This window comes from Dipteris shenzhenensis, chromosome 19 (genome assembly GCF_047967505.1).
Source record: "Dipteris shenzhenensis isolate YYH24624 ecotype China chromosome 19, Dip_SZ_1.0, whole genome shotgun sequence".
Taxonomy (NCBI): domain Eukaryota; kingdom Viridiplantae; phylum Streptophyta; class Polypodiopsida; order Gleicheniales; family Dipteridaceae; genus Dipteris; species Dipteris shenzhenensis.
Genome location: NC_141614.1, coordinates 4520532 through 4534776, shown reverse-complemented (window position 1 = coordinate 4534776; position 14245 = coordinate 4520532). Strand labels below are relative to the sequence as shown.

Sequence of the window (14245 nt, the reverse complement as noted above, 5' to 3'; positions counted from 1 at the left end):
AGATATCGTTCATTAGTGTCATGAATGTGGCCGGGGCATTGTTTAACCCAAAAGGCATGACCAAACATTCAGAGTGTCCATACTTTGTTCGAAAAGCTGTCTTGTATGCGAATTTGATGATAACCTGAACGAAGATCAATCTTTGAGAATTGTGTTGCGTGTAGAAGTTGATCGAAGAGGTCATCGATGCGAGGCAATGGATTCTTGTTTTTGATAGTGAGCTTGTTGAGGGCTCGGTAGTCGATGCAGAGGCGCATTGACTTATTCTTTTTTTTCACAAGTAGTACAGGAGATCCGAAAGGACTGCGACTGGGCCGAATGTGACCTTTGTTGAGTAGTTCGGTCACCTGTCTTTGGATTTCTTCATTTTGAGTGTAAGAAACCCGATAAAGAGGTTTCGACGGTGGATTATTGTCGGGAATAAGTTCGATTGGGTGATCCACTGGTCGTCGATGTGGTAACTGCTTTGGCAATTCCTGTGGAAAAATATCCAGGTAGGGCTGGAAAAAAGGTTGGTTGAGGTATTTAGGAGGATCCTTTGTTGGTGTCTCCTCTACTGCTGTAACCAACAGAAGTGAAGTCTTTACTTGACGTTTACAAACCCACTTCTTTACTTATAGGGCAGAGGCAACTGGGGTTGAAGGAGAGACCCTAGAACCAGTTAGCTCAATAAGTTTTCCCTGGTGGACAAATTGGATAGTATGGCTGCGAAAACTGATTGATGGATGATAGTCGTAGAGCCACTGTTGTCCAAGTATGACATCGTACCGAGAAAGAGGCATGATGTCGAAGTTCAACTTGTCCGTATAATGTTGGACGCGAAAAGATAAGTTTTTGATCCTGGTGTTGCACAAGAAAATAGTTCCATTTGCGAGTTCAATATGATAGTCCATGGGACTAGGACTGGTGGTCAACTGAAGTTTGTCGACCATAGAACTAGCTAGGAAGTTATGAGAGCAGCCACTGTAGATGAGGATAATGACCGTTGTTCCACGAATCGATCCTTGGACACAAAGTACTTGAGTGGCCAGGGAAGGTTCGGGGTTGCTGGCAAGGCTCATGTGGATGGTATTTGCCATTCGAACAACTTTGCCTTTCTTGTCTTGTGCTGGGGTAGCATCTTTTGTTTGGGAAGTGCTAGGTTCCATATTGGAATTTTGCTTTGGTCGCTTGGGACAATCGAACCATCTATGGTTGCCTGTATAGATGGTACAAAGTCCTTTTGTGTTGGAGTTGTTCTTCTTGTCAGTGGCCGCACCTTTATGTCGGGGTGTGGGGATCTTGAGACTGTCGCTGATCTTGATTACCCAAGTTTTTTCTAAACTTGGGGTTATCTTGAGGGCGAGCACCTTTAGCCATAGTAGAGTTTTGTGTTCTATCAGCACTCTGCTTCCCTGTGTTTTGAAAATCGTTAATGCGCTCTGCGTAAGCAATAGCGCTAGTTGTGGTGGTCATGTTTGCTTTGAGGACATCATTGCGTAACGAGGGGTGTAGGCCTGAGATGAAAGCATGAAGGCAATCATCATCAATTAAACCATCAATCTCCAGCACCAATGTGGTGAACTGAGAGATGTAGGAAGACAGGGAGCCCGTTTGCTCCAACTGTCGGAGTTTTGAACGTGCTTGGAAGTCCGCATTGGCAGGTATGAACTGCTTACGGAGCATGTGTTCAAAACGTTTCCAAGTTAACACACTTTTGCTGTCCTTTAAGCGTCGTTGCCACCATAGGAAAGCTGTATCCTTGAGGAGGGAGGCTGCCAAGGCAATCTTTTTGCCTTCAGTGAGGTCAACAGTATCAAAGTACATGCGCAGTCTTGCGAGCCATTGGTCAACTGTTCGGCGATTTCGTTGACCAGTGTAGGCTTCCGGAAGTTTAATGTCAAGTCTTTTAGTTTTGGAAGCTTGGAGTAAGCGGTAGAGGGTACGGAGTTCAATGTTTTCTACCTCAGTTGGGAACGAGTCCACACAGTTGTCCGGTGGCGTCACGTCATCCTCTGTATGTGTGGTACTACGAGAATCTTGGAGTTGTTGGACTTCCTGGACCAAGTCAGAGATGCTGTCATGAAGCTGGGAAATTTGAAGTTGAAGTAGTGCTTCGCCTTGTAAGTTGACTTCAGGGGTCTTTTTTGGACTTGAGTCGCTGATCTCCGGAGAGGTTGCACGCGAGCGTTGCGACATATCTGAGGTCCCTGTGAGAAGAGTACAAACTTGCGCTCTAGTTTGTACCATTCCTGGAAGAAGATCCGGGCTGCTCCCTGAGGTTGCTGCTGTTGGAAGGGGTAGGCGAGGCAGGATGGAACCACCAAAGGAGGTCCTGTTTGAGGTAACACTGGTGATGCCGAAGTGGGTGTTACTGCTCGTGAGAGTACAGGGGTAGGTTGCAGAGTCCATGGATTTGAGAAGGGATAAGGAGCTGCTGTTGGGAGTGGAGGATATCCAGGAGAAGGAGTGCCTTCAGAGTGTAAATACTATCGTGGGGAAGGTACAACCTGTGCAGGAGGATATCTGGGAGCTGAAGGAGGTGGAGAGTACCTTGGAGATGCTGAAGCTGAGGGGTAAAAGTCTCTCCAAAGATGGTCAGCAAACTCGTGAGGAATATCGGGTTCTGGGTATCTATGTGTCTTGTGAAAATAGAATGGAAAGAACTGGCATAGATTAGATCTACCAATTAGTTGCATAGCAAGGCTTGAAAATCTCTTGTCCGGAGGTCCATCGATTAAGAGGCGCATGGTGAGACTTTCAAGGTTGATTGAGGCGTGGCAGAGGTGATTAACAGAAGAGGGCAGATTGCGTGGAACCTGGCGCTGTCTTCTGTGTTGAAGCTGTGATATTTGCTGCGTACCATGGGAGAGCAGGGCTTGGCCTGTTTGAGTGTGATTGGATAGGCAGCAAAAGGCCGCAGTTCAATGGCGAGGGTGGCGAGATGAGCAGCAAGAGGCAGGCTGGTCTGAATCGTGAGAGATGGGCAGCAAGGGCTACTGGTCACAGGCGGGTATGGCGATGAACCAGAGAGAGTCAGCTTCTGAAAACGATCCAGAAGAGGCAGGATGGAAGCCTGACGAAGGGCGCAGCCTGTTTGCAAAGGAGAAGGTAGAAACATGTACAGCCGTTTTGGAGCAGAGAAGGCAGACGGAAATTGCGATTCATTTTCGCCTTGATGGTTGGTGGTTGCCAAAAAATTAAAACGTGGGTTTAGAGAACCCTTGGATAGTGTAGGGTTAGGCCTTGGGTATAGGGTTGGTTGCCCTTTTTAGGCCCTCTAGGTACCCTTTTGTAGGGTGGTGCTTGGTGCCAAAGGGTGTGCCTATTCTAAGGGGTGTGTCCCTTGGGTGCGGAGTCAGAAACTCTTCATCAAAAGGTGTGTTCGATGGTGGAAAAGGTGCGTCCCTTGGTTTTGGGACAGCCCAAGCACATCAAAAGACACGATTTTTGTCGTGTCCATTCACATCAACTCGTGATGTGAGGGAGACGGAGAGGCCACTGATGACTTTAGGTGGGGTTGGCGCTAAAAAATTTTACCCTCATTCTCCATCTCTTCCATGCACAACGTGTGTGGATATCCTTCTAGCGAAAAAAGATGTATCAGATAGACGCTAGAAGGTGGGGGGCATTTCCTACAGGCAGGAGCAAAATTTGCTCTGATACCACTGTAAGAAATCCTAGATTTACTATATGTAGAAATGTGGTAAGGAATAGAAAGGAGACTGAAATAGCAGAGAACAAGGAATATTTGTATTGCTTGAGTGTCTGTAGTGTGTCATCCATACAGTTGGGTCTCTCTTATATAGAGAGTGAAGAGTCACACATGAAAAGGTGTGTACTCCAAAGTGTATGTGCATGAAGAGGTGTGTACCCCTTGTGAAGGGTGTGACCCTTGATGAGAGGGTACATTACAATGGGAGTGTCTCTTCAATAGAATGTCTCTTGTGAAGGGTTGTGCCTCATAGGAAGTGTCCCGTCGAAAGGGCATACCCTTCCACAAGTGTCCATTCATTAAACCATCCATAATTCTAAGATATAGAGAAAGGAATACGTCACAGATCGTGACACTCTCGGTCTAGCCAGTGGCGTTTCCTCGAGGGGGACCATGCCGTTGCCTCAAGTCGTGTAGGAAAAGGAGACTTCCTCCACCCGGTCCGATTGCCATATGCAGGTTGGCTAGAACCACTCTTCTGGATCCCACTGAATGTCGCATAAGGGTGTGCCCTCCGAAATCCAAAGGCGCCACACCGATCCCTTTGGAGTCGACAAGACTATTGTGGGATCGATGTTCCAAGTTCTACCCAAGTGTCCCACTATCTTGATCCTCTGCCACTCTGGAGCCTCCATTTCCACATCATCCACCTCTGACGTTTCCTGCAGCGAGCCTCCTAGTCCCACCCTATAAAATCGAGATTGGCAGGATCCGAGAGACTCACGAGAGAAGCGTGTCCTGAGTGGTACCCCTGTTGTGGAAACTGTTCTCACCAGCAGTGGGGAGCCCATGGACTTCGTAGTCCGTCCCACCACGAATCCGGGATCGTTGCCTCGATGTCCAGCACGTGTCCCTCGGAGGTGAGAAAGAGCTTGAGTGCGGGCCTCTATCTCCTTGCCGCCAAGCCCCAAAGGATCTATCTGGTCCATTGTCGCACAGTGCCCAGCTGAGTACTGGCCTAACATGCGCTTCTCCGAGTCTCTGACCTCCGGGTGCCAAATGAGTGGCTCTCTCAAACTCTCTGCAAGACGGCCTAGCCTAAATGAGGCCTCCTGCCAATCTCTGCCATGCTCTATAGAGACTTCTCATCAAGGGAGAGCCCTGGAGAAGATTCACCTGTGGGACTGTTGCCACTGACCTCCTGTGCGAGGAGTGTTCCCGAGAAGCCCGCGCTGGAGGAGGAGCTTTCAGGGTTCAACCCCTGGGGTGAGGCTCTCACCACCAGCTTGCCCAAAGGGCTTTGCTTGGCATCTCCGGATCAATGATGCCTAGTCCACCTTGCGCTTGAGGCAAAATCACAGTTTGCCAAGTCACTTTGGCTTTGGTATTGCACATTCCATGTGATCCTGACCAAATGAACTTCTGCACCAAGCGCCGTAGCTGTCCAATGCAGCCCCTTTGGAAAAACCAGCAAGAAGCAATATACCAGGCGTGGCAAGAAGGACCTGGCTAACCACCAACCCTCGGCCTGCAAGTGATAGTTTGGCGGAGCTCCAGTACAATAGCTTGTGCCAAACACTCCCTAGGACTGGATTGAATTGCTGCTCTGCTGAGATGTCGATGCCAACCTGGCAGCCCAGGTATCTCGCTGTCTCCCCTCTCGGGATCCACCGAAAGCCAAAATCAGCTCCCCAATCTCGAATCTCCTGGATCTTCTCCAAGCTTGTGAAGAAGGCGAGCACCAGAGGCCTCGCAGCAAATGGACAGGGCACCCCTGACCCTCTCTAGACTGGATGCTAAGCCGTCCACATAGAGAGCCGTATCATCAGCAAACTTGGACTCTAGAAGCTCCTCCTCCTACTGAATCGAAAGCGTCATTCCTGTTAGGCCAAGCGCATGAGGGCGCAAAAACTAAACGAGGGCCTCCGCTACAAAAATAAATAAATAGGGGGCCAAATGACAGCCCTATCTCATTGAACGAGAGAGGGGAAAGGCCTCTCCTGTGGGTCCCCCAATAATCACTGGATGGAGCTGCCCTCATAAAGAGCTGAAACCCCTGTGATCTACCTCTTGGAGAAGCCAAGTCCCTGCATGGTACCCTCCAAGAGGCTGCGACTCCTCCCTAGACCAGTCCACTATCTCCTAGAAAGTGAAGATGTTATCCAAGATGCTACGCTCCCTGACAAAGATGGTCTGCATCTCATGGATGATGTCGGGTAAGTGGTGTCGCAGACGTAGGCTGAAAACCTTGGCCAAGATCTTGTAAGCGGTGTCAAGAAGAGTGATCACCCCCCTTTGGAATCAGGCATATCCATTCTTTGCTCAAGGAATGTGGGAGGGAATCGGAGTCAACGATCTCTTGGCAGGCTAACCTGAGTTGGGTGGAGATAAATTCCCAGAAACACCAAAAGAATCTCGGAGTTTGACCGTTTTCTCTTGGGCACTTCTGGGTTGAAAGAGCCTGTAGGGCCTCCCATAGCTCCTCATCAATAAAGGGTGCCTTCAACCGTCTGCTAAGGCTCTGCGTAATGACTGAGGGGACCTACTCCTAACTGCTTCTCTGGCCGGAAGAGTGGTGGGCGAAACCTCCTCTGATTGAAAGAGTTGTTGGTAGAAGACAGTGGTCCTCTCAAGGATCTCCTGAGGGTCAGTGTGTATAAGTCCCTGTGAGTCCTTGAGTCGCTGGGGCTGGATCCCCGCAGACCGTGGTCCTTGTCGAGAGGCTGCGACTCCTCCCTGGACCAGTCCACTGTCTCCTAGAAAGTGAAGATGTTATCCAGGATGCTATACTCCCGGACAAAAACGGCCTGCGTCTCATGGATGATGTTAGGTAAGTGGGGTTGCAGATGTAGGCTCAAGACCTTGGCCAAGATCTTGTAAGCGGTGTCAAGAAGAGTGATCACCCCCCTTCAGAGTTAGGAATATCCATCCTCTGCTCAAGGAATGTGGGAGGGAATCAGAGTCTAAGATCTCTTGGTAGGTGCCGTGTTGGACCCATTTGGTTTGGGAAGAGTGTTAGGAGACGGACCTCCAAATCATGTAGCTCCAATCGTGCACACTTCAGACGGTCCGTGAGCCACTAGGATCTTGGATCGTGCTCCCTGAGTCGCTCGATAGATGCTAGGTCTCGCTGAAGTGCTCTCTTTCGCTCTTGAAGGGTAGCTCTTTGTCTGAGAGCCTGGCACTGGAGCTCATGACTGCTCATCTGAATCCTCTCAGCACACCATACCGCCCATCCTCAAGGTGTCTGTCCTCGGGCCGAAGTGCTCTCTCCTGCTCTTGAAGGGTAGCTCTCTGTCAGAGCTTGGCACTGGAGCTCATGACTGCTCAGTTGAATCCTCTCAGCCAACCATACCGCCCATCCTCAAGGTGTCTGTCCTCGGGCCGAAGTGCTCTCTCCCGCTCTTGAAGGGTAGCTCTCTGTCTGAGAGCCTGGCACTGGAACTCCGCTATTGCCTGTTGTACCTCCTCCTACAGATCACATGGTATATAGACCTCCTTTTGGGAAAGTCTGTGACGAGGCTGCTCCAGGTGAAGAACCGTTGGAGAATGGTTCGACATTGTGGTACTTGCTAGAATGCTGGTGGAGCCGCCGTGTAGTAGGGCCCAGTCCCCTATGTAGAATTTGTCTAGGCGCTCCAACAGCTTGACGCCGCTGTCCAATGGAGAACTGCAGGCCGCCTAGAATTCTGATAAACTCAGGCTCGCGCCATGGATCCCTACCATTAATCGCAAATATATAGACTGCTCCCAGGTACTCCTCTCCCCAGCTGGCATCTCCTCCCTGCTTATCCTCCATGAACTCGAGGTTGAAGTCACTCCAACAATCCACGAGTCCACCTCCATGGGCAATCTGTGAGCTACCTGCAAGTAGGTGCGTATACATTCAAGTTACCAATCCAAGCCTCTCCTACCTGAAGGCCCATCCATACTGCATGACTTGGAATGAGCTCTTCCTGTGCATATATCTCTGGGGCCACTTCTTGGGATGCTGATATGGATACCCCTCCACTCCTACTAACTGCGGGGGACCAAACTTTTGGGCCCCTCCGTGGTGTCGGTGTGTTGTTGAGAACATGTGCTCTTGAATGAAGAGGAAGTCGATTGATCTGCCTACCAAAGCCCATTGCAATTCCTGACGGATAATCATATATTGTGGTCGACGATGCGCACGGTCCATGCACGTTCCAACTCACCATTGTAAAACTCATGGGGATGGGTTGGCAGCGAACAAGGCTTGCATGTGTGTGGGAGCTTGCTCTAGGAAGCCAGACTTCAAAGACTTCGACAGAGGTTTGGAGGAAGAGTAGTATGTGTTTGTACGTCAACGAACCAGGGTCGCCACTAGCTTAATCCCAACCTTCTGTGTCCAATACTGCATGAAAAAGAGATGTCTATGCCAAGGAGATCGGCGCTTAGTTGTAGTGTCTAGTAGTGGGGCTGTGTGAGTATGACCTCCGGTAGCAAGTGGATCACTGCCACTGCTAAGCCTGAACTTGGCTTCACTAGGGAGAAGCCAAGATGGAAATGCGCTGAAGCAGCGTGGGTGAGCAAAAGGTCCACGCCCTGTGTGGCCCCATCCAGTTATCGATCATCTGGTAAACTTGATGCTCTATCAGTGCATCGAAGATCTCTGGAGTCCACTTCTCCATTCCTGTGGATGCAAAATGGAGGATCCGGATCAGGTGGGTGCTGCATCCTATTGCAGTGATGCCCCCTTTTTGTTGCAAGATCAGAATGGTTAGCTCCAAGGGCATGGGGTACGAATCTGGGATCTCCAAACAATTCCAAGGTCCCAATTGCTAAAACTTTGTCGGCAGAGGCCTCCCAGCATGCATGTGGAGGCGTGAGGACTGGGCATTTGTGCCCCTCTCCCCAAAGATATGTGGAGAAGCAGTTGAATCTTGGGTGCCCAAAGAGTCGACCTATTGCTGAGTAGAGATCGATGAGGTGGCTTTCTCCTTGCTCGTGCTCACTGACGAGGAGTCCATTGCAAGATGGAAGGGGTGCGCAAGGAGGAGGTCGCAGGTGAAGTTGCTGTCATTGCTGCGAGGGGAGCAGGTGGAGGAGGTGAAGGGGGGAAAGGCACGGAGGGTGATTGCAGAGAGGGGGTGGGCGGGACCGAGGGGGGCGGAGGGGGGGCTATGAGGTATTTGCCAATGTCAAAGTCAAAGGGTGCTGCGACGAGGGCCCCTGCAGCCTCTGAGGCTCCTCTTTCGAGGCGTGAGTTTGAGTGGTCGAGGGCACTGATGCTCTGGGAGCCTTTGGTGCCTCCTCATGCTGCTGCGTAGGATCCTGCTCCTGCTGCTACGGAGGATCTTGCACTTGCAAAAAATTCTGTGAAGAATGTTCTGAGGTCAAGGGCCCCCCCTCTTTGGGTCTTGTGATATGCCTACATGGGGGCCTCCAACCTGGTCTCTCTGTGACTGTGCAGTTGCTTGTGCTCACCTCTTACAGTTGGCACGTTGTCGCTGGTTCTTTCTCGCCCACTTGCTCCGCTTCTTCTTTCCCACCTTGGTCCATCGTCCCCCAGATGGCTCAACCCAGGGGGTCTAGGACTCAAGTTGATGTCATTAAGACTGTTGCTGTGTCTGCTTGGGTGACCGTTGGGTCCCCTCCTCTCGCGTGTCACTGTGCTGTCGCTGTGTCTTCTGTGGGGAGGGGTGGACCTTGCTCAAGCCTCTCGTACAATCCCTAGCTAGGTGCCCCTTTTGCCTGCACCTCAAGCACTGTCATGGTAGACCAAAAACCTCCATTCTCTGGCGAGGGGTCCCTCCCTCAAGAGTCTCCAAAAGAATCATCTCCAGGAGTGTGTTCGGACTCTCTACAACCATCTTGAGACAAGGACCCTGTCATTTGTCAAAACCATTGCCTCTGACTCTGAAGGACTGTGCCAAATGCCCGCCCGATAGAGGGAAGGATGGCCCTATATTCCCTCAGAAGCCTCGGGAAGTGAAGCGTCATTGGAAAGTGGGGAACATGGTGAGTCGAGTCCATGTCCTCCACTGTAAATCCATGATACCAAGGAATAAGATACACCAAATGTGGGTCCGAGAGGATAGGGTCCTCTCCACGAGAGCCAAAGCAGTATCCGAGGAGCCAAGATGGAGGAGGAAGACACCCTGTCCATAGATAGTGACCTCTTGGATGTGGTCGCCATCAAGTGCCAAGCTGGCGTGGATCCAATCCTTGATCTGTCTCCTCGAGGGAGCGAGGCCAACTATCCTATCTACAACTGCCTTGTCCTGTAAAAGATCCACTTCCTGCTGTACCAATTGCTTGTTTGTAGGTGAAAGAACTTCTTTGACAGCTGGGGGAGTCGAGAGTGCTGCCATAGAGCCCCTCTGGCCAGACCACCAAAAGTCCCAGTCACCAAGATTGAGCAATAAACTGCACCTCCTACTAAAAGGTGGGAAAAAGGAGAAGGAAAGAAAGAAGGAAAGGAAGAAGAGAGTAAAAGCCCGTCAAGAACTCGTTGCAGTTGGGGTAAGCTCTATCTCAATCGTAGGATAAGAACGGGCTTGGACGAGATTCAGAGGGGAGAGTCAAGTTGAAGGGAAATCAGCCCAAGAGTTTTCCCACAAGCAAGCTCTTAGTCTCTGAAAGGACATTGGAATGCGCAATGGGAGCAGCCAAGGGGAAGAGTGAGCTGTCAATCATCTTGGAAGCGAACTCGGAGCTCTGGCCTGACGGGCTGGACCTTCTTAAGAGAATCCTCTTTGGCTGGTCACTTGTTGCCAGCTCCTGGTACACCAACTAGTTGCAATCCGCTGCGGGGAGTATGCTTGAAGGGAACCTTGCTGGAAATCGCTTGCAACAGATGGTCCTGGATGGTGATTGACAACGAATTGGAGGGAGCTGCGTTGGACTGTTGGTAGCGCTTCCGGCCTGGAGCATGGGCTGGAGCACGCTCTGTAGGTAGATTGTATGGTGGCCATAGCCCGTACGATGGGCTGTTGCGGCTATTGATGTAAGGGGGTCACGGGCTCGGTGGGCCCCTTTCGTGGAGTATGGCGATGCGCGTGGCCAGCCAGCAGGGCGAACGGGGAAGGAAGAGCCGAGAGGGGGGGCGGGGGTGTGCAGCTCGCATAGCTAGTCTTGATATCGTGAACATCTTCTAGCTGAGCGTAGAGCTCCATAGCGCTTGGGTTATCAACCCGGCTTGGTACCTGCAATAATTAACTAGAGCGCACAACCATGACACCCGTTAATGGTTAGCGCTTTGCATGCAAATAATAATCTGTGGACTAATCCTAGTCACTGTGAGCGTCCCCACCAAGAAAACATGTGCACATAACGAAGAACAAATTCTTTGGTCGACCGAGGTCAACCCTCTTGGTCGTAATTAGGAGCTTGACCATCAGTCATAGTGCCTTAATTGTGGCCAAGTCTCTCCAATCAAGGTTGGCGCATCTTGGTTAGCCGAAGCTAACCCTCTTGGCGTAAGCCAAGTCTTTCAATACTCTCTAACCGAAGTCAGTGCTTTGGTTCTTGGGTTAATCGTGGTTAACCATCTTGGCCGAAGCAAGGTCGTCCTAATTGGGGTCATGCTTACTTAACTGAGGTTAAGTATCTTTGACCGAAGTCAATACTTTGACCAAATAAATATAACTCTTTGAACATAATTAAATAAATGAAGATGCTCGTTGGGGAGAGACTAAAATGAAAATGTTTAGACCTCACAAGCAGTTGTAGCTTGAATGAAGAGATGTTGGACTACCTTTTGATTAGCCTTCTCCTTTAGTGCTAGCCTTCATCATGGCTGAGTCTGCCCTTCACCTCCGGAGTGCCGACAGAAACTCAGTACGGAGACTTTGTATAAATGGATGCTCAAGTATGTGTGGGTGTGTGGATTTGTATGTGTGAGAGCATATTTTTATACTATGGTCTACACCCACTGTTGGGCGCTGATGACGTCAGTGGGGATGTCATAGTAGCTAGTCCTTGCTATGCATGATGGAGTTTATGGTTTTCAACCTTGTGAGTGACTATCATGAGATTGAAACTGCACTATGTTGTGTTTTTAGAGGATGAGTTTGGGAATGTTCCTGGATTCATCTAGGTATATGCTTCTGCCGTATTAGCGGACATGCAAATTTCACCTTGTGAAGTTTTCGTCCAAGTTGCGGCCTGTTGGTATTGTGATAATTCTTTCTATCTTAAATGGTGCATTGCCCTATCAGCTAGATTTAGATTTAGATGCTCGTTGGGGAGAGACTAAAATGAAAATGTTTAGACTTCACAAGCAGTTGTAGCTTGAATGAAGAGATTTTGGACTAAGCTGAACATCTGGAATAAATTCATAAATTCTGGAGTTGCTTCCTACATCAATGATGAAATTTAAGACATGTACCTCAAAAGACTTGATGATCTCTATGCATTTTCATGCTTTGTATTTTCACCTATGGAAGTGCAATTTTCGAGTTGGTGGGTGCTGCCTAGAGCAAGTATTTCATTACTTTCACCTAAGGACCTTAGTTCCAAATATTTCTTGCTCTTCTATCCTCAAGGGTGCTTTTTGTGCATTTACTATGTCTACATGCTCGAAAATCTGTGCGCGCTTCATAACTTGCCCCCTGAAAATCATGAAGCATCTATGACAGTAAATACACACACTGTTTTTTTTGGGGGTGAAATCCATTTGTCCTTATATTACAAAGAACAGTCCCACAACCAGTTACAAGCATCAGAAGATATCATATATAACAAGAAAGTAGGATTATCTATACCCCGTGCATGTACACTAGGGACTACCACACACACACACACACACATGCATGCATGCATGCCGAACCGTGCTGCACCTGTGTCTGCGCACCCACATCCGCACCGTTGTTTCTTTCGTTAAAAACTAATATATTTCTTAAGATTGGATATTCTAGTCTTGTGAAGGTATATACATTAGGAGCATTGTGTGTCCATAATCTGAGTTAAACATGGTTTGTTGTCGTATTTGATCCAAAGATGCATATGTATCTGGGAGTTTGTTTACTTGAGCAAATCCTGTATAGTTCCTAGTGTAATTTAATGTCGGCGTTGCAGGTAAGAGCAGACAATTTGTGGAGTCAAATCGAATCAATTTTCAAAGAGGAAGATACTTTGGGAACAGAGCTTGAGTGTTTCCAAGCATTATACAGGCAGGAGCAAGGTGCAGCTCCTAGTCGTGTTGAGATGTTGAGAGAAGCTGTGAAGCAACAGAATGAGCGTGAGCGCCAATTGCAGCTGAGGTATGAAAATTTGATTGTTGAACAAGAAAATTGGAAGAGGCTTATGCAAGAGCATGATGCTGCTGTGGCAAGGGCTGTTGCTGCAGAGCAAGAGAGGACAGCGGCAGCTGCTGCAGAGCAGGAGAGGATGGTAGCAGCTGCTGCAGAGGAAGAGATGAAGGCAGCAGCTGGTGGGGAGACGAAGGCAGAAGCTGCTGCTGAGGAACAGATGAAGACAGAGGAAGAGACAAAGGCAGCAGCTGCTGCTGAGGAAAAGATGAAGACAGATGAAAAGACAAAGGCAGCAGCTGCTGCAGAGGAAGAGATGAAGGCAGCAGCTGCCTTGGTGACAGCAACGACTGGCATTGTGCAAGATGTTGAGGTTGCTGTGCAAGCTAGCGAGGCAGCTGGTTCTGCTCTGGACAATGAGCCAGCTGTTCCAGCAGCAGATGTGAGTGAGGCAGATGTATAAGCGATCTTGTCCCATGCATTCAACTTACCTTGACATGCAGTATGAACCATTTTGGACAATTGGTTATAAATCAGTACTCTTGCTTGGGCACCTCAAGAAGTAAAATAAAATGGTTGCATCATTATTCTCCTTGCTCACCTATATGAAATGGTGCACTGCCTTTTTTCCTTTTTTTGGGGGGTGGGGGAGAGGTCTTTCAATTCTCACACTCGTGGATGGAGCTCAGCAGGAAGTTTTTGTCCCTGAGTAATTTGTAACTGTGCAGATCTAATCAAGAGACTGCTAGGATCAAGGTTATCTGATTGTCGATGAATGTTTTTTTCCTCAGCTGAATGTCCTCTCCCACAGATTTGAACGAAAGTATCCGTCTACCTTACCTTTGTATTTGCAACCACTTCAGTTGGGGTCGAGTTCTTTCGGACCAATGTGGCAGGAGCGAGGGAATCAAAATGAGACAAATGCGGAGATTCTACTCCCACATCTCAGATAATTTGATGGCAATAACAAAAAATGCTTGAAGCTCTGTATTAGTTAAAATAGCCAATTTTGTATGGGATGGTATTTAGGATCAAGATCCTAGTATACACTGCTAGCTTTCCAAGGCTACACATTTAAGGACGAGATGCAATTATTGAGTTTTCCTGGCCTTTTGCTAACGTTTGTGGGCAACTCATGTACGTGTTGTCCAAGATAGCGGGAAATACCATTATTCTTTTCTTGCTTCTGATTCCTATTTGTCATTCAACTTGTATATCTTTTGTATTTATGTTGAGAAGATGGGGAAGCACACATAGACCATCATAGCCTAATGCATTCACTTGCTGTATGGGCGAACCATTGGCGTAGTATTTGCCCTAGATAGTAGGGTTTTAGGTCACATACCATGCAGTATTTTGTTAGAGTTGCTCTTAGTGCCCCATCTCACGGAAGGTG

The 14245-nt window shown here is 48.8% G+C and overlaps 1 protein-coding gene across 2 annotated transcripts in view; it reads left to right on the top strand.

The window, feature by feature from the left end:
* The window catches only part of CDC5 (cell division cycle 5), a 45025-nt gene extending 31031 nt beyond the window's left edge, over positions 1-13994 (top strand). For both annotated transcript variants that reach the window (XM_087390373.1, XM_087390372.1), the window contains one exon: positions 12677-13994. In XM_087390373.1, the coding sequence (XP_087246499.1) occupies positions 12677-13312 (636 nt within the window). In that variant the 3' untranslated portion in view covers positions 13313-13994. The remainder of the gene's footprint in view (positions 1-12676) is intronic.
* Positions 13995-14245: the final 251 nt, after the last annotated feature.